This window comes from Typopeltis vanoorti, chromosome 4, assembly GCF_054136105.1.
Source record: "Typopeltis vanoorti isolate ZY-2024b chromosome 4, IOZ_Tvanoo_1.0, whole genome shotgun sequence".
In the NCBI taxonomy this organism is placed as follows: Eukaryota; Metazoa; Arthropoda; class Arachnida; order Uropygi; family Thelyphonidae; genus Typopeltis; species Typopeltis vanoorti.
This window is the reverse complement of record NC_143552.1, coordinates 107,695,003-107,714,395: the sequence shown is the minus strand read 5'-3', so window position 1 is coordinate 107,714,395 and position 19,393 is coordinate 107,695,003. Positions and strand designations below refer to the sequence as shown.

At 37.3% G+C, this 19,393-nt stretch overlaps 1 protein-coding gene across 3 annotated transcripts in view; it reads right to left on the bottom strand.

Annotated features, from left to right (window-relative positions):
* The window catches only part of LOC150107593 (uncharacterized), a 279,745-nt gene that overhangs the window by 237,956 nt on the left and 22,396 nt on the right, over positions 1-19,393 (bottom strand). For all 3 annotated transcript variants that reach the window (XM_090391408.1, XM_090391406.1, XM_090391407.1), the window contains exon 3: positions 2,016-2,184. In XM_090391408.1, coding sequence (XP_090247534.1) covers positions 2,016-2,184 — 169 coding nt within the window. The remainder of the gene's footprint in view (positions 1-2,015; positions 2,185-19,393) is intronic.

Below are 19,393 nucleotides of genomic sequence, written 5' to 3'. Positions count from 1 at the left end.
TCCTTGTACAGTCCTGAAACCATCTTTGTCATCCGTCTTTGTATCCTTTCCAAAGTTAATTTATCCCCTTCAAATCCTGGGGACCAAATCTGAGAACAATAGTCCAAGTGTGGTCTGATCAGAGACTTATACAACGGAATGATAACCCTCTTATCTCTGCAGGTCAGTGTCCTTCTCATAATAGCAGCAATCCTCTGTGTCGGCCAACCTGGCTGACCGAGTGGTTAGCACATCCGCTCTCCGGTTAAAAGGCCGCGGGCTCGAATCCCGCCGTGGGCATGGATGTTTGTCATTGTGTTTGGAAATACTAGTGATGTTGGTCGGCCGTAGATGGCGGTGTAGTAGCCCTCTGTTTGTGGATGGAATGGTGGAGACAGAGCTATAGAGGACGTACCTTGATACCATGATGAGTCCTCCGACTCCCTGGAGGTGTCTAATTATAATAATCTAGGCAACAAGAATGCAATATCTCTAAATCTTTTTATGCACTCACTACATCCAACACTCACAAACTACTGGTACTTTTCATGTCAAAAGTGAAAATATTCAACTCAATTCCATATATTTATGCAGATGATGTTATACTCCTAAATAAATCCAATAACTAAATTGCTATGATAATTTTTTTGGTATGAAAATCAGTAATTAAAAGGGTCCAATTTTCAGTCACTTTGTCTGTCTGTTTTACACTTATGCACATGCCCACACTGTACCATAGGATGTCAAAACCAGATCAGATGGAATATGATGGTTAATCCTTATTCCCATAGTCTCCTTGATAGGTAGGAGTTGGATTTCATCATCTGCTATGAGACCACCACCCTGCTTATCGGAGGCCTGAAGTAGCTTGAAAAAGTCTAAACTACGTAAAAATAAATAAAAATATACAAACAAAAAAATATATATATATATAAAATTGACAAAGGAAAAAAAAAAATCCATAGCCCATCCATGGCACAAAATGTACTATAGATTTGAAAATAATCTTTTATGGGCGGAAGCAACATAAGAAATAAAAAATAAATAAATCCTATGTCTGCATGCGTTCTTCTGGAAAATTTGTCTATTTTGCAAGATGAAAAACTTCTTCAACTTCTGTATGAGACCAGCTAACTCATCTTCAACTAAAAATCCTAATAAAGGTTCTTCACATCTTAGACAGGACTTAACCCAGATCTTTTCAATCAAAGGGAAATGTCAAAACCAACTGAGCTACAGAGGCTTGAAATTTTTAGTGAAAATTGTACATTCAATCTGGAACAGATAATAACATAAACAAAACTGGATGGCAGGAAATCAGTTGAATAAATTTATATAGAATCAGACAGAAATCAGCCAAAACACTAAACTGGCAGTTTTAACAGTATGCAAGCTACTGTTAAAGCCAATTTCAAATTATTGATAAGAAAAGACTAATTGTACCAGATTAATTGTACAATAAGAATGTGAACAGGCTTTAAAATTGTTCTATTCATCTTTCCCCCTAACATTTTAGCACAATGGTCTTTACAGTCAAGTAACTCGGCCTCATAAAAACGTAATTAATACTCTGATAGGGAAGTTAATTCTATCTGCATACTGTGCTATGTTTGTCAATTATGTGTATTCTTTAGGCTTTTTGTGCCCAATGAAAACCTTTGCTGATTCCATATGAGAAAGTTACCTTCAGCTGAAAAGCCCTTATAAACTTTCTTCATATCCTAAGTGGGATTTGAATCCAGGTCTTTCCACCACTGGACACATCAGTGATACCAACTGGCCTTGGCATATACTGAAACAATAATTGCATTACTGATGCTACTATGAGTTTCTTATTTTTTTTCTTTCAAATACCAAAAGTCCATCTAGCTAGAGCAGCTTTATTCTTCAAACAAGTACAACAGATTAACTAACCCTACTATATGCTAACAAATTTTGCCAAATTCATGAAAAGTTTTTGTCAGATTTGATTACCAGTTTAATGAAAATGGTTTACTACCAATAATAGTAATACAATATTAAAAAATAAAACAGACCTGATTCACTCTGCGAAGCAAGTAAAACAGCATCAAAAATCTCTTTGTATTCTTCATCTGTTAGAGATCTTGATTCACTCTGCGAAGCAAGTAAAACAGCATCAAAAATCTCTTTGTATTCTTCATCTGTTAGAGATCTTGCAGGTTTCCTCTCTGGTTTCATCATGGTCTAATATAAATAAAAATCATCATTTATGCTTTTCCCCCCACAATTGACTATAACAGCACATATTTTTATGGAAATATTTAAAGTAGTATACATAAATTAATTACATTTTATTGACAAGTATATCTATAGCACAAGAACAAGTGTATTGTGGTCTGTCCGAGTTTGACCTCATAGAGGCATAGAACTCATATTACTACTAATAATAATAATACAGTTGGTAGCAGTAATACCTTGATTGGAAATGCTGGGATTCAAATACCATTTAGTATGTGACGAAATTAGTTAGTTTCATATATTTCATTTAATAAAACAGACAGACAAACTTAGCCTGAAAATACATATAAAGGTACTAGAAGATTACCATCCTAACATTACACAATTAGATTTATAAGAAGCTAAGTTACTTTTGGCCATAACAGGCCATTTGACAAAATATGTAAAAGAAGATGGGGAGGATCTTGGCATCTTTGGCTGGGAATGATCACATAGTCATAACAAGGAACTTGGTCATGTAGGTTGAAACTTCACTGAATTTTACTATGACAAACTCAACAAACGGAATGTTGACTTACTGTGGCATGAAAAGGGCAATCCATCATGATGCCTGGATCTAGTATAAGATCAGTTGATGATAGTGTCAGGCTGTATCCTGAAAGCTAGACAAATAAATACAATAGGTAAGAAATGGATGAATCATAACTTTAGGAACTGCAGCGGAAGATGATATTATATAGAAGACATTTCAAGGAGGAAAGTACTGAGAGGCTGCATGAAGAGAATAAGGTAAAGGTTAGACATGTGAAAGATGTAATAAGGCAGCAGAAATTAATTATTACTTAGCCAAGAAAATAGAGGCAACACTCAAAGAGTTGGTAGGTCATAGAATGTGGAGTATGAGGATAGATTGAGAGAATGTAAATTGCAAAGCTCTTGAATAGGAGGAAGAGGGGGGGGGGATGAATATGATTGGGACATATCAGTTAGTCAGGGGTTGTTATCAAGTTGACATGGAAGAGATTTTTCATAGAATGGGAGAGGGGATAGAACAAGAGGCCACTGCTGGAAACTGTATAAGGAAGGTATCAGCAGAAGTGAGGAGTAGTTTCTTTGCATGGAGAGTGAAATGCATTGCCTGAGTGTGTTGTGAATGCAAACACACTAAATCAGTTTAAGGCATGGCTGAATGAGCTTTGTGTATGATAGTGAGTATCTCCAACGATGAGTCTGTGACTCCATGGAGGTCAGATGTTAACAATAATAATTATTATTATTACGGGTATCTCCATGGTGTCAGTAGACTCATCGCGGGAGACCCAAACTATCAAAACAATATCTATCATATCTCTTCTTGAATTCATTTACAGACGAAGAACTCACAACTGAGTCAGGCAATGCATTCCACTCATTCACCACCCTCCAGGCGAAACACCTCGTTCTCACACCCTTGTTAACCACACTTTTCCTTAATTTCCAGAGATGACCTCTTGTTCTTCCATCACTATCACACAGCTGAAACATTTCTCCTGCATCAATCTTATAAAAACCTTTTGGTAATTTAAATGTTTCTATTAAATCCCCTCTTCTTCACCACTATCAACCAACCTCTGCAATCCACAAGCTCTCAATCTATGAATGTAGGGAGCATTTTTTACATCTCTCACCGACTGTCACCCTCCTCTGAACCCACGCCACAACCTCATCTCCAAGGAATCCAGGTGACCAGACCTGAGCACAGTAATCCAAATGTGGAAGTATCAACGCTTTATAAAGGGGAATAATAACCTCTTTATCACTGGATGTTAGTGTACGATACTTTACCATACGAGTTGCTAAAAAAGGTGTCACATTATAAAAGGCATGAAACTCTTGTAGTTTCTCTATTTGGCTTAGAAATAATGTTGGATTCAATATCCACTTAATTTAAATAATTTTGCATCGCCGAAGTGAAGCCTTTTCGCTCTATTTTTCAGTAATTTATGGTTTTTATGATGCGTGCCACCTTTTTTAGCAACTAGTATGGTAAAGTATAAGTTCTACATCACTTCATCCTGAGTATTCTTGGTCTGGCTCCCACTTACAAGACCTCAAAAAAGGTCAAAACTGGTCTGGGTAGTGACCTCCCCCCCTAATGTATAACATCATACATCTCCTATGAGATGTGTTTTACATTATGGGAAAATACTAAGGACAGTGATTGGATCTTACTCCACCTTTACTAAGAGTTGCACTGTCATGAAAGGTCAGCTTACACTTATATCCGCCGAAACTTCTATAGTTTCTATATTCGGCATGAAACTTGTAATTTCTCTATTCGGCTTAGAAATAATGTTGGATTCAATATCCACTTAATTTAAATAATTTTTCATCACTGAAGAGAAGTCTTTTGTTTCTATTTTTCATTAATAGTGTTTTTAATTTATTTCCCTAAAAGTCGTTTTGATTTTTGTAATTTTTTTAAAAACCTATGTAGGAATTACCAACATTTCGGAAAAACTGTGCCATTTATAACATAATAAATCTAAAAGCATGTTTTGAATACATATGGAAACATAATTAATTAAATTGGAAGTAAATGATTAAAAGTGTATCATCATTGAACAAAGTTTTAATTTTTATTAACCAAATAAATAATATGATATAATTATGTTACTACTTACTTTTAATGAGATGGCCGAGCTTCTCGGCCCTTGCAGAGTTGCTGGATATCTGGCTGAATATTGGTCAACTTCAGTCAAAGATCGGCACACACACATACACACTAAGACGATTTCTGAATTTCGTTTTTATTTGAAGGAGCAATGAAAATCCTTTCTCACAACGATAGATTGTAGAAAACTGCATGACGATTTTCAATGTTTCTTCAGATAATTTAGGAAATTCACTTCTCACTGAAGGCGAGATCCAAAATTGAGCTAAACCACGATCACAGAATTGTATTATAAGTCCACTGTCACTTGAAAGCTCAATTAGCTGGTTTTTTTTGGATAACGAAAGGTTGTTCTTGTGACCACAAGCTTGAATGGATCGCGAACCCACAGAAATTTCTTATAAAAGTTATTCGGAAAATATGTTTCAAAATTCCCGTTTCAGATTGTTGAGGTGGTCACAAACCCTTTCCAGAAACTCAGAATCAACAAAAATATCATTTTCCACTAAAAAGGATTCCAATGTTGGAAAAGGTGCAAATAGTCTGTCTTTTACATAATTAATCCATAAAACTAGTTTTTTTTTTTTTATAGAATGCCTTTATTTTGTCGTAGGCATCAAGAAAAGTTAAAGAATTTCTCTGAAGGGAGAGATTTAGTTCATTTAAATTCGAAAAAAGGTCTGAAAGATAGGATAGTTTGATAACCATGTTTCATCAACAAGGAGTGATGTAAAATCAGAATTATGTTCATTTACAAATAATAAAACTTCGTGCCTTAATTTAAATAACCTTGTTAGTACTTTGCCCCTGGAAAGCCAGCGAATTTCAGAATGAAGCAAAAGTTGTGTGTATATTCAGTGCCCATTTCATCGCAGAGTACTGAAAATAACTTGTTATTTAATGGTCGAGCTTTAATAAAATTAACTAGCTTTACTACGTTGTATAGCACAGTTTTAAATTCCGGTTGAATTCCTTTGGAGGCTAACGCTTCCCTATGTATGAAACAATGTACCCAATTCATATCTAGAGCTACTTTCTTGACCATAGAAACAACCCCACTATGCCTGCCTGTAAGGGCGCAAGCACCATCTGAACAGAAGCCTATACATTTTTCCCATTGGATCCCTTTGTGTATTATGTAATTATTGAGAGTGTGTCCGGGCAGTTAGCCTAGTGGCTTTGCGCTTCGCAACCATATGCCTGGGGAAGGAGTGTCCTGGGTTCGATTCCCGTTGCCAACATGAGGAGCTTAGGGATCTTCCTCAGCCATAGCCAAGTTGGCCAGTCTTGGGCGTGGACAGCAGGGCTCCCCCCCCCAGTTTATCTTGGGTTTTTCATCCCGCAAGCAGGCAAACCGGCCCCTTGAACACACACACGGATCTACAGCCATAAATACTTAACCCCCCCCATGAGGGGGCACAACTCGCTCCAATAGGGACGGGGGAGAAAAGGGAGGGAACTCCATATGAATAAATAAATAAACTGAGAGTGTGAACTATTTCTTCTCCAGTTGTTCAGGATGGCAAAGTTCTACAAAACAGAATATCATCATGAATGTTGTTATCATGTGCATATCTTATGTAACATATTAACTGCACATCATTTGTAACATCAGTAGTCTCGTCTATTTGTAATGCATAATAAGGGCTCTTCTTAACTCTTTTGATTAACTGAGATTCTATGTCACCTGCCATATCATTAATTCTGCGACTGACAGTGCTATTTGAAAGAGGAATCACTTGTTGCCAAACATATTTTTACCACATCTTTTATAGCTGGAAGTAGCAAATTTTCCCCAATAGAATGAGGTTTCTCTGTTTTCGCTATGCACAAACTTAAGAGATGGGATGCTTCCAGTGCTTTGCTATTAATGGAACCCATGGCTGAAATTATATCTTTCCCATGATTTAATGTCCCTAAGCATCGCTGAAAAAATTCAATTGGCTTATTTTTCACATCACAGTGTTTAGTTTCTAAATGTTGTCAGAGTTTCGCAGGTTTCATGCACTCATTCGACAACACTTCATAACACAAAACACATTGAAGTTTCTGTTCACTTTCATCTCCACACTAAGTAAACCCGAATTCCAAATATGAACTATTATATTTCCTACTGTATTTTTCTTTGAACTGCTTGTTTCTTCTACTTTAATAGTATCAGATTTACGTGCCGTTACAACACATGTATCACAATTAGGGTTATCATCAGTTGTTTCATTTGCCCTTCTTTTCAAAGTCCTAGTTCTAAGCCATTTTTCCATTATTAAAAAACGTTTCCGAAAAATATATAAATACTAGGGTTAACTCAAGACACTTTGTCTCAAGTATCACTTAACACTTCTGAAGATATACTGAGCCTTGGTTGAAGGAGGGAAATCTTCAATAATAAAAATCAATGAACAACAAGCAATTGGTTGAAATGTGGATAACACATGTTCACTTCAAATCTGACAAAACAGCAGAGGAAAGCGGAAGCAATAAAACTATATTGTTGTTCACTTCACCCCTCTTTTGTTATTAATCATTCCGCTGCTAAATTTGTGGCGGCAGTATGACGAATAATAAAAGAGGAGTGAAGTGGTTTTTTAGTTTTGTTGGGTTTTTTTAAAGTCTCCATTTGATTTCAATAATTTTTATTTAGTTATTCAATTTTAATTTGTTTTGTCTGAATAATTAAAAAATATATATTTATTTAATTAATTTAAGTCTGTCTGTGGACCACCTGTCCCATCATTGCGGACCACAGGTTGAGAAACACTGCATTATGGGAGACTAAGGCAAGTGATGTGAAGTCATACCACCTTTGCCACGAGTTGCCCCAGTCCTGAAGATACTTCAGGCACCAACTTTGTTTGCTGACACTTGGATAATGGATTAAACCAAGTATATAATTTCTTGGTATCTTTAATTTACAATTCCTCTGCAATCATTAACAGCACTTTCCCCTTCTCTTTTCTAATTTCTATCCTTCAGGAAAATTATATATCCTTCTATTTCTATTTCTATTTCCAACATCACATCCTCCTCAGACAACCAAGTTTCACTTATTCCAATTATCTTTTGGGCATATTGACTTAATCAATGCAATAAACTCTGCTCTCTTGTTTTGAATACTCCTTACATTTGTTTACAAACATAATAATCCCTGTGTCTTTGAGGCCATTCTACCTTCTAGCTGCTATACCACACCCCTCTCTCTCTCTCTCTCTCTGGTCTGACCACTCCAGTTTCCCTGATCCTGATTTCCATTCCTACCTGTCTCATCCTCCCTTTATACATTCCATCACCTTGTGCTGCTGTAACCACATCTTCAACCTTGTATTCATCTTCCTCCTGTTGTGCAATACATTTAGTTGTGCTATCCTGCTTCACAAATAGACGCTGATCCTTTACTGCATTAACTTCTTGACTCTGTGTCTTCTCAAAAAACAATAGCATATCTAAGTACTCAACACCAAACCCATTCAAATGCAATCTATCAACTTTAAACCATTCCAACTTTCCTTCAAATTCACTCTAAAGATTACAAACTGAACCCCCTTTGCCTCACACAACTCAGAGATCTTACTATTCATTATCTCTGCTCTCCTTCACAATTCACTATTGTCATATCTGGACAACAAGCTAACAACTTTCCCAATAACACTGTTTTCCTTTATCTGATGCAACAACTTCCTCAAGTCTCTATTGACATTCTTTTTTCCTCAACTAAGTCATTTATGCACACAAATACTACTAATTTTGTTTCTTACTCTTTCCTTTTCTGCAACACATCAGTTATTTGTTTCATTATTCCACCAGGAAAGCATGCTTTGTGCCCTTTATTAGTAATCACACCTCTAATGATCGCGTTCTCATACAATGATATACAACTATCCTTTGGCTCTTTTTTCATTAAACTAACAATTGACTTATTATTGATTGTGTATTTCTGATGTGCACAGCCACTTATACAGGAAAACCTCGCTTAACACAATTAATTAATCCATCAATTAATGTGCGCTAAGCAAAATCGTGTTAAGCAAATACAATAAACAATAGGAATAATTATAATTTTTCCAAGCAGTTAGCATAAATTTGAAAAAAAAAAAAAAAAAACATATATATATTAGAGGATAAAATCATCAAAGTTAATAAAAATCAACTGCTTAAATTTTTATTTAATGTCTAAACTACTTTTTTTTTGATTGAGCTACTTAAAAAAAAAAAAAAAATTAAGTAAAGATGTTTGAATAGTGCTCGACTTTTCTTCATCTTGTCATGCAATTTGCGACTGCTTTATCAAGATTTCGGCAAACTTTGAAGCTTTGTTTCATAACAGGATCAGCATCGAACAAAATTTCCTTAGCATGCTCAATGCGAATGAAAATTAGTTCAAGTTCTTTTGCAATTAGCTTCTTAGTTGTAAGTCATTCTTGTTTAACTGTTCATATCTTAATATCTGAATGGGAATCAAGCAAGTTCCTCACATCTTCATTATCCAGTTCATTAAATCCAACTTCTTTTCTAATTATGCTGATTTCTTCAATAATATTATCAGCTGGGTTATTAAACCCAATGAAATCACTTGCACAGTGGGGTAAGACCTTCTGCCACATGGATCTCATATTGCTGGCAGTGACTTCCTATCATGCTAAATGAATAGTTTCTACTGCTTGCTTGATATCATATTTTTCCCAAAACTCAGGTAAAGAAATTGCATTCTCCTTACTTGTTGCTTCAAGGACCTGGGCAAAGGTTCTATGAAGGTAGTATGCTTTAAATGATGATATGACCCCTTGGTCCATTGGATGAAGTAAAGAAGCTGTATTTCAGGGCAAAAAAACAATCTTCACATTTTCATTAAGATCGGCAAGCCCCCTAGGATGACTGGGAGCATTATCCAATAACAAAAGGGCTTTAAAGGTAAGATTATTTTTCTTGCTGTAGTCTACAATAGAAGGACAAAAATAATAGTTGAACCATTTGATCACCCAAACCTTATTTGATTTCCAAATTACTGGCAGTTTTTGTTGGTTACATCCTAACCAACAATGATCTTGGATTTTGCGCACGACAAACATAAGCTTGAGTTTAAAGTCACCTTCTGCATTGCCTCCTAATAAAAGCGTAAGACAATCTTAAGAACCTTTGCATTCTGGTTGAGATGCTTCAGTTTTAGCTAGGAAGGTTTTGTTGGCATATGCTTCCAAAAGAGACCAGTTTCATTGACATTGAATATTTGATGATCGTCATAATCACCCTCGTTGCAGAATGCAGATAAAAAATTTTGCGTAATGTAAAAAAATTGTGTTATCTGATTAATCACTCACTTAAAGCGGGAAATGGTATCATTTCACTCAATCATACATGCTGAATTCACATTAAGCGAGGTTTTCCTGTACTTAGTCACATTTTACCTTTATCCCCACTCACCCACTTTTCCAACCAATTCAAATCTTCAAGAGCCATTGCAATGGTATCACTTCTGATAACTCACCTATTTAATTTAATTTAATTTAATCTAATTCCACATTCCAAAAACTAGTTACTATGTTTGTGAATCTTCTCTGCACCCTTTCTAACATATCCTCATTGTCATGAAACCAACTGATCAAATCTATGCACAATAATCCATACAAGGCCTGATCATGGCCCTTATATAATAGAACCATAACCATTTTATTTCTGCATGTCAAGGTCATATGTATCATTGCCACTATCTGATGTGACAACTTCACAACCTGTGCAATGTGGTCCCTGAACTTTAGGTCAGTCTATAATCATTTGCAGATTCTCATCTCCTCTATTTCATTCAAATTTTCCACACCAAGTGTACACTTTGCAACCCTTTGTTGTTTACTGAGTTTCAGAACCTTACACTATGCAACACTGAACTGACAGTTCCACATACCTGCCCATTCATACAATCTATAGAAGTTCTCCTGTAAGGCCACAACATCTGCTTGATTCTATGTTCTCCCCAAATTTGCATCATCTTCAAATAGTTGCATATATCCAGTTAACCCTGTGTCAATATCATTAATATAGAAGTTGAACAAAAATGGCTCCAATATAGACTTCTGTGGCACACCACTAGTGCACTTTCCTCTTTCAGGATACTGCACAACCCCATATACAACTTTCTGATACCTATCTGATAGACAGTCATTGATCAGACTCACTAGTCTCTTATCCAATCCACAATTTATTTCATAGCTTGTTGTGTGGAAGTCTACTAAAAGCTTTTGCAAAATAAATGCTTTGAAAGTGAATGCAGAGAGAGAGAACAAATTACATGATTACAAGACAGGAAAATGTAAACAACAGTGATAATACTGAAAATGCAGTGGTGGAAGTTGTTCAGGAGAAAATAGAAGACCTGAATAAAGAAATTGCATGTAGCCCTTCACAAGCCAAAACGTGAGAATGAAAGGTTGCAGAAAGAGCAAGAGATAAGTTGAACTGAAAACAGAAAAAAACAAGAAGCTTGAAGTCAAAAAGAAAACTGTAAGAAAAAATTTCATGATTCATGATTCTACATTGGTTCCTGACAAAACAATCATTTCTTTTACCTTCCCTTTCTGCATTCTCACAGCTTTACTATATTACTAATTTTTGCATCAGGGAAACAAAAGGTGAGAAGTATTGCATGAGAGAGGATGTGAAAGAGTTGTTAGAAGAAGCAAAAAAGAAGAGTGAGGGTGAAGTTTGTGAGACTGCTACCATGCTATGATAGAAGCGATCTGAGAAGGAGAGCGATGATGGCTAATGAATCAATATGAAGGTTGTACAGAAGGAATGATGTAGAGTTTGTGGACATCTGGCCTGAGTTTGATAGATGTAAAGATTTGTATGCTGATGGACTGCACTTAAATGGATTCAGAGTCAGGTGTCTGGAGAGAGAGAGAGCTTTGTTCACTGAGAATGTGGAAGTGCAAAGTCAAAAAAATCTAACGCAATTAGGGCGGATCCAGATGACTGTGTGTGAAGGCACCTATGAAGCAAATGAGTGTGTGAATGAATAAAAAATGTAGAATCTGGTCTCTCAGGAAACAATATTGAATGGGGTAGTTAATTCAGGATGTAAAGGTGGTTGAGGACCTAAAGGGATGCCAGAGTTTCTATATACTAATGCCAGAAGCATCAGGAATAAGAGGGAAGAGTTTTCGGTATTGGTTAGTGCAACCTTGCCAAAAGTTATAGGCATTAGTGAGACTTGGCTAACAGCAGATGGCATAGTTACAGAGATAGAATGTGATGGATTTAATATTTTCAGGGAGAATAGCGTAAACAGGACAGGAGGTGGGGATACTGCTGATGATAGCAAATGATTTGCAGCCAACAGTCACGCAGATGGCAGTTCTTTTGAGTCAATCTGGTGTGAGATCGAGGCTAATAGGACAAAATATGAAATTGGTTGCTGCTATAGGCTGGGGGGGGGGTTCCAGGAAGGATGTGGAAAAGACATGCATCAGCAGATTAGTACAATGAGCGCAAGTCGAGTAATTATTATTGGGGCTTCAACTTTGGAGATATAGATTGAGAGGAGGAGGGATCACACAGCAGAAAGAAAATGGAATTTATACACTTACTGAGAGATAATTACTTGAAGCACAACATGATGGGGGGGAGGAGGGCTTGGGATTCAAGAATGTTGGAATCTTGTTATATAATCAGAACAACTGTCTGTAACTAAGGTGGCTACATTGCCTCCAATTGTAGAAAGTCACCATGTGGTCTTGACTTGGGAAGTAGCAGAACATGAAAATTCTAGTTAAGAAGGGGTACATTATTGAGAGAATGAAAGAAACCAGAAATAGCATGATGAAAGGATCGAAAGTGGGAAAAATGGAAAGAATGAATGAAAACGAAAGTTGGACGCATGGACCAAAAGTACAGAAACTCAAAAGGATGAATGAGAGTGAAAGTGGGAAGTGGGAATCGAGAGTTCGAAAATTAGAAAGATTGAATGATAGAGAGAATGTGATGCGAGATTCAAAAGTTGAATTGGGTTGGATGAGGCAAGAAATGAAATGGATGAGGAGTGAAATTAAGAAAATTCAGGTGAAAACGATTAAAACAAATCAAGTAGGTACAAAAGAGTTAACAAAAAATGAGCGAGTGGCATGGTATGGCGACTCCATTATTAAAAGTGTGCTGGATGAGAGGATGCACAAGGTATGTTTTCCAGGCGGTAAAATGAGTAGAATGATTGAGGCATTGGATATGAGGAGGGAGTGAGTGAGTGAAGGAGTTGATGGTTTTAATAGGTACTTGACAGAGAACAAAGAGCATGTCAGAATGGATATCAGGATTCAAAGGAAGCTGCTTAGACGGATAAAAGAGAATAGTGTGACAGGAAGGGTAGTAAGCGTGTTGCCTAGGTATGACTGTGGTGAGATAAGATAGAGAGCAAAGATTATGAATGGTATGTTGGCTGAAATGTGTGAGAAGAGGGGAGTACAATTTATTAATGTGTGGAATGAGTTTGAAGGACGAAGTGAACTGTATGGAAGCGATGGACTGCATTTGAGTGGTTATGGTATGAGTCATTTGGAGAGACTGTTACTGGAAGATAGAGAAATGAGTATAGAGAATGAATTAGATCAAGTGAGAAGTGATGTGGAAGAGCAGGAGAGTATGATAGGAGAGATTGAAGAGGTGGTTATGAATGAGGAAGTAAGTGGCATGAGTATGGAAAATGAGAGAATGGGTGTGCAAGATGAACAAGGAAATGGGGAGATTCAGGGTGGACAGGGGTACACAGCGTGAGAAAGGTGGATGCTCCAAGAGAATGTGAGAGCATGTGTAAACAGGAAAGGAAAGGAATGGGATGACCTGGAATCAAGAAGAAACAGTTGGAATTGAAGAGGGTTCTAAAATGAATAAGCAGAAAGGGAAATGGCCCCACTCGAGCATGGAGGGATCACATCGAATGAGTGTTATCAGTGGAACTAACTGTAGATCCAGGAATGAGCTGTTGTGTTATATACAAATGCCAGAAGTGTAAGAAACAAGGCAGACGAAATGGTTACACTAATTGAGTCTGTTCACCCAAAAATTGTTGGAATAAGTGAGACATGGTTAGATGAGGACGACATCCTGACAGGAATAGAGATGGAAGGATATGATGTGTTTCGTGAGGATAGAAGGGGTAAAAGTGGAGGGGGAGTGCTATTGATGATAGAAAAAGAGTTATGTCCATACAAAGTAGAGATGCAAGAGGGAAACAGTGCCAGTGGTTTTGAGGCAGTATGGTGTGAGATAGAGGTGAATGGAATGAAATACTTGGTTGGATGTTGTTATAGACCAGGAAATGTGGATGGTAGTGACTATGAAATGTATAATCAAATTAGCCAAGCAAATAAGAAAAGAGTGATCATTATGGGCGATTTTAATTATGGCAATATAGACTGGAATGATGAGATAGCACACCGGAAGTAAAGAAAATGAGTTTCTTGAGTTTTTGAGGAATAACTACCTCAGCAGTATGTAACAGAGGGCACACGAGGATTGTGAGGTCTTGGATTTGGTCATCTCATCAGAGGATGTAATTATAAATGAAGTGTCAAATCACCCCAATTGGTGAGAGTGACCATGAGGTGATTAGCTGGGTGGTTGCCAGCAGTATGAGGACCTCTGTAAGAAAACGGTATATGTGAAACTACAAGGAGGGGGGGGGGGGTATGAAGAGCTCAAGAGACAGCTTGCAGATGTAGCATGGAATGAGGATTTAGCTGGAAAAGAGATCAATGCAGCTGGGGGGGGGGGTTCAAGAACTATTTAGTTGATGCAATGTCTAAATGTATTCCAAGGGTGAGAAGGTTAAATAAGGTAGGTGTGAGATGGATGAATAAAGAGATTAAGCATGCGATACAGAGAAAAAGGGCATTGTGGAGGCAGCATAAGAGAAGTGGAAGTAACCAATTTCATGAAGTCTACAAAGACCAGGCAAAGAGGGTGACTTGGTTGGTGAGAGTAGCTAAAGAGAGGTATGAACAGCAGTTAGCTAATGAAGCCAAAAAGAATCCTAGGGAGTTCTTTCGATATGTAGCCAGCAAAAGAAAGAATGATTATGGAAGGATGACATTGATTGGAGGAAATGGTATAAAGACAGCTGTTGCAGATTGTGTGGTGGAGATACTTAATGAGCAGTTCATAAAGATCTTTTAATCTTGTGAATGTGACTTCATGGAGAGATTGAGAGCAGTTGATGATGGGGAGGAGAGACTGACAGTAAGTGAGCAAGAGGTGTTTGGGGGAGTTCAGTAAACCATATGTAAATAAGGCTGTGGGACTTGATAATATATCACTGCGTATTCTGAAGGAATGTGCCAGAGAGTTGACACCTGCCTTGACATATTTTTTTAATACGAGTCTTGTACTTGGTCAAGTTCTTAAGGAGTGGAAGGAGGGTAAGATTGTGCCACTTCATAAAGGAGGTGATCGAACTCAAGCATCAAACTATAGGCCTATCTCTGTGTCAGGTGTTGTGGTTAAGTTGTTGGAGAAGCTTGTGAGAACTAGAATCCAGAGTTGGGTTGACAACAATGGTATGATCTTTGATGGACAGCATGGATTTGCTAAAGGGAGGTCATGTTTTAGTAATCTTCTTACTTATTACAATAGAGTGACTACTTCCTTGGACAGAGGAGAAGGATACACAGTAATATACTTGGATTTCGCAAAAGCTTTTGAGAGAGTACCTCATGATAAGTTGACAGTGAAACTAGAGCAGATGGGATTGGATATTAGATTAGTGCATTGGATTGGAGACTGGCTATCTGATAGGTATCAACAAGTTGTGTATGGGGGTGCGATATCCAGGAAAAGAAATTACTTAGAAATTACTTAGTTATTACAATAAGGTGACTGCTTCCATGGACAGAGGAAAAGGATACATAGTAATATACTTAGATTTTGCAAAGGCTTTTTTTGATAGATTACCACATGATAAGTTCATAGTTAAACTAGAGCGGATGGGGTTGGATATTAGATTGAAGACTGGCTATCTGATAGGTATCAACAAGTTGTGTATGGGGAAGCGATATCCAGGAAAAGGAAAGTTACTAGTGGTGTGCCTCAGGGGATCTGTTTTAGGGCCATTGTTGTTTAACTTGTATATTAATGATATTGGTGAAATTTTGGATGGAGATATTCAGTTGTTTGCAGATGATGCAAAGTTGGGACTAACCATGAAGAGTAGAGAAGATGTTGTGGCCTTGCAAGACTTGAATAAATTGAGTGATTGCGCACGGGAATTGGGATGCGAGTTCAATGTTGCAAAATGTAAGGTTTTAAAATTTGGAAAAGAAAAATGGTATGCAGAATTTATGGTTAGTGAGGATATATTGTTGGAGGTGGAAGAAATAAGAGATCTTGGGGTGATAGTGGATAAGGATCTGAAATTTAGGGGGACACATAGCCAAAATTGTGAAGACAACATAAAGACTTCTGGGAATGATGCAGAGGACTCTGACTTGTAGAAGTAGAGAGATTCTTGTTCCATTGTATAAGGCTTTGATTAGGCCACACATGGACTATTGTGCCCAGATTTGGTCACCTGGTTTTCAGAAGGATGAAGAGATGTTGGAGAGAGGGTCTAGAGGCAACTGACTAAGGTAGGTTCTAATCTCTGGAATATCGAGTATAAGGAAAGATTGAGAAGATGCAACTTGCCGAGTCTGGTGGACAGGAGGAGGAGGAGGGAAGATAGGATAGAGACTTACAAGTTATTAAGGGGTTGTTATAGGATCAATGCTGGAGAGGTTCTACAGAAAATAGTGGGAGATCAGGGGGAAAACCAGAGAGTGTGTAAGGAGGGTGTGGGTAGGAGAGTGAGAAGCAGGTTTTTTCCATGCAGAGTTGTGAATGATTGGAATGCCTTGCCTGAGAATGTGGTGTCTGCAGAGAATTTAAAGCACGGTATGATGAGCTGTGTGTTTGATAAAAGGACCTCCTAGATGAGTCTTTGACTTCGTAGGGTCTTGGATAATAATAATAATGTAGAAGGCAGCTTGAAGCAGTACAATGGCATAAAGTTCTGCAAGAGAAGGATGTTTACGGTGCATAGGAGATAGTCAACAGATATCTGGAGGAAACCGCATCACATTATTTACCCAAAGTCAGGAGAGTGAGTCAGGTTCGAGTTAGATGGATGAGTAGTATCACGAGTAGTATGAGCTGCAAAAAGAAGAAGAAAGAAAAAGCTGTGGAAGGTATATAAGGAGAAAGGTAACCAGCTAACTCATGAACAGTATAAGAATCATGCAACAAAGGTGACCAGCATGGTAAGAAAGGCAAAATCAGATTATGGGAAGAAATTTCAAAGTTTTTTTACTTAATATACTGCAGAATCTGAATGCAAATACAGCTGTGGGATTGGATGGGATATTGGCTTGCATTTTACAAGAATTTGAAGGGGAACTCTGTTTGTCTCAGCTCTGGCAAAGTCCTAAGAGAGTGGAAGGAGGCCAAAATAATTCTCTTGAGTTGAATTTTCACGATTATCTAACCCTTAGCTCATCCATGGTACCAATTAATAATAAGCTTGTGTCGGTCTTCACATTACTGAACATGTATATCAGTGACATTCAGAATGATTTGGAGAAATAGATTTCTATGTTTTCAGATGAAGCAAGGATAGGGAGTTGATAGAAGTTATGAATGATGACAAATGACACAACAGCATGGGCAAATGAACCAACAAGGTAGGTAGACAAAGATGAATATATTGCATTAATGTATTTCTGCACTAATGCATTCCACTCTCCCACCAGTCTTCAAGCGGTAAAAACTGCTCCTCACATAACTTCTGGGGATAGCCCTTGTTCTGTCACTCCCTTTTTACTTTTTAATTAAAAATCACTTCTACATTAATTTTGTACAAATACCTCATGCTAACTTAAATGACACAAATATATGTCTAAATACAAAGTTTTCAATTTTGGAATTTGTGATGTATATGCCAAATACTATATACTGATAGGGTTATACTACAAAAAGTCAAAGAGAGTAAAGGAAGCAAGACACTTTGGGATGATGAAAAGGCAGGAATGTAGCAGTCCTGTTATATAAAGGTTCAGACGATATCTGGATTACTCTCTTTATAGAAAGATTTCATGGTGAAGAATTTATGGAAATACAAACATACATGTCAGAGTAATTTATTTATTTATAATTAAGAAAATATTTATAATTAAAAAACCCTCGACATTTTGACCTCCATATCGAGGCCATCATCAGGAAAACATACATGTGTATACAGAACACAAGCTACATTACACTACACAAAAGCAAGATAAATCTTGCTTTTGTGTAGTGTAAGGTTTTGATAAGATTTGGATAATGTTTCAGCATCTCACAGGCTTCTCTGAACTTTCTTTCAAACCAGGTTTTGATGCAGTGTACGGACCTTGATCCTTTCCAGTTGATTTTGTGATATGTTTGAAGTGTGCGAACACACACCATAGTGTTAGTGGCAGAGTAATGTGGCATTTATGTTCATCTTTTCTTACTGGGATAGTGCACCCTATTTCCAGTATGTAGGGTAGGTTGCAGGTGCACTGAATTCTGCAAACCCTTTGGGTGGGAAAGGCAGGGAAGAGGAGGGGGGGGGGGGTTTGGATGAGCTGAGTAGACTGCTTAGTTTTCAGGAGGTTTGAAGGTTGCCTTAATGCTGAATTTACATACTGTTCTATTTTTTCTGATATTCCCCTAATGTATGGTATGGCATTCTTGTAATCTTTTTTTGCTCTCAATGGTATTATTGTGGAGGATCTTGCAAACTGTGTTTTTGTTATAGTCATTTTTTATAAACGTTTGGCTAATAATTTCATATTCTTTGTTGTGCCTGCTCACTGAAGCAAACTGAGAGGGATCTATGTTTGAGGGTGCTGATGATTCCTAGTTTTTGTGTTGGATGGCAGTATGAATTTTTATATATGTATTAGCCTGTGTGTGTGTGTGTGTAGGTTTGTGGTAGACCGTGAAAAGGTAACATTAGGGAAGATGTGTGACAAGCATGTCTAGAAAAGGGAGGAGTTATTGTTTTCAATCTCGATGGTGAATCGGATACGATTGTATTGTTTGTTCAGATAGCTTAAGAATGTATTTAATGTTTTGTGGCCATGGGGCCATGGGGCCAAGTGGCAAAAATATCATCAACATATCTGAGCCAGACTTTGGGCTTTAAGCTTGCTGAATATAGAGCTCATTGCTCAAAGTCTTCCATGTAAAAGTTGGCTATGGGGAGAAAATGGTGAGCCCATAACTATACCTTCTTTTTGCAGGCAGAAATTGTTTACCACACAAAATATCTGGAGCAAAGTATGTGGGCAAAGAGGGCTGTGATATTGGGTGGAAATATGTTCTGTATGAGAAGAATGGTATTATTGATTGGGATATTTGTGAAAAGGGCAGTTATGTCAAAGCTGACTAATAAATATTTGTCATTGAGTGTGATGTTTTTAATTTTTATTATTATTACATGACACCTCCAAGGAGTCTAAAGACTCATCGAAGAAGGACACCTACTCTACAAACTCTCTGTCTCCACCACTTAATCCACCAACTACAATG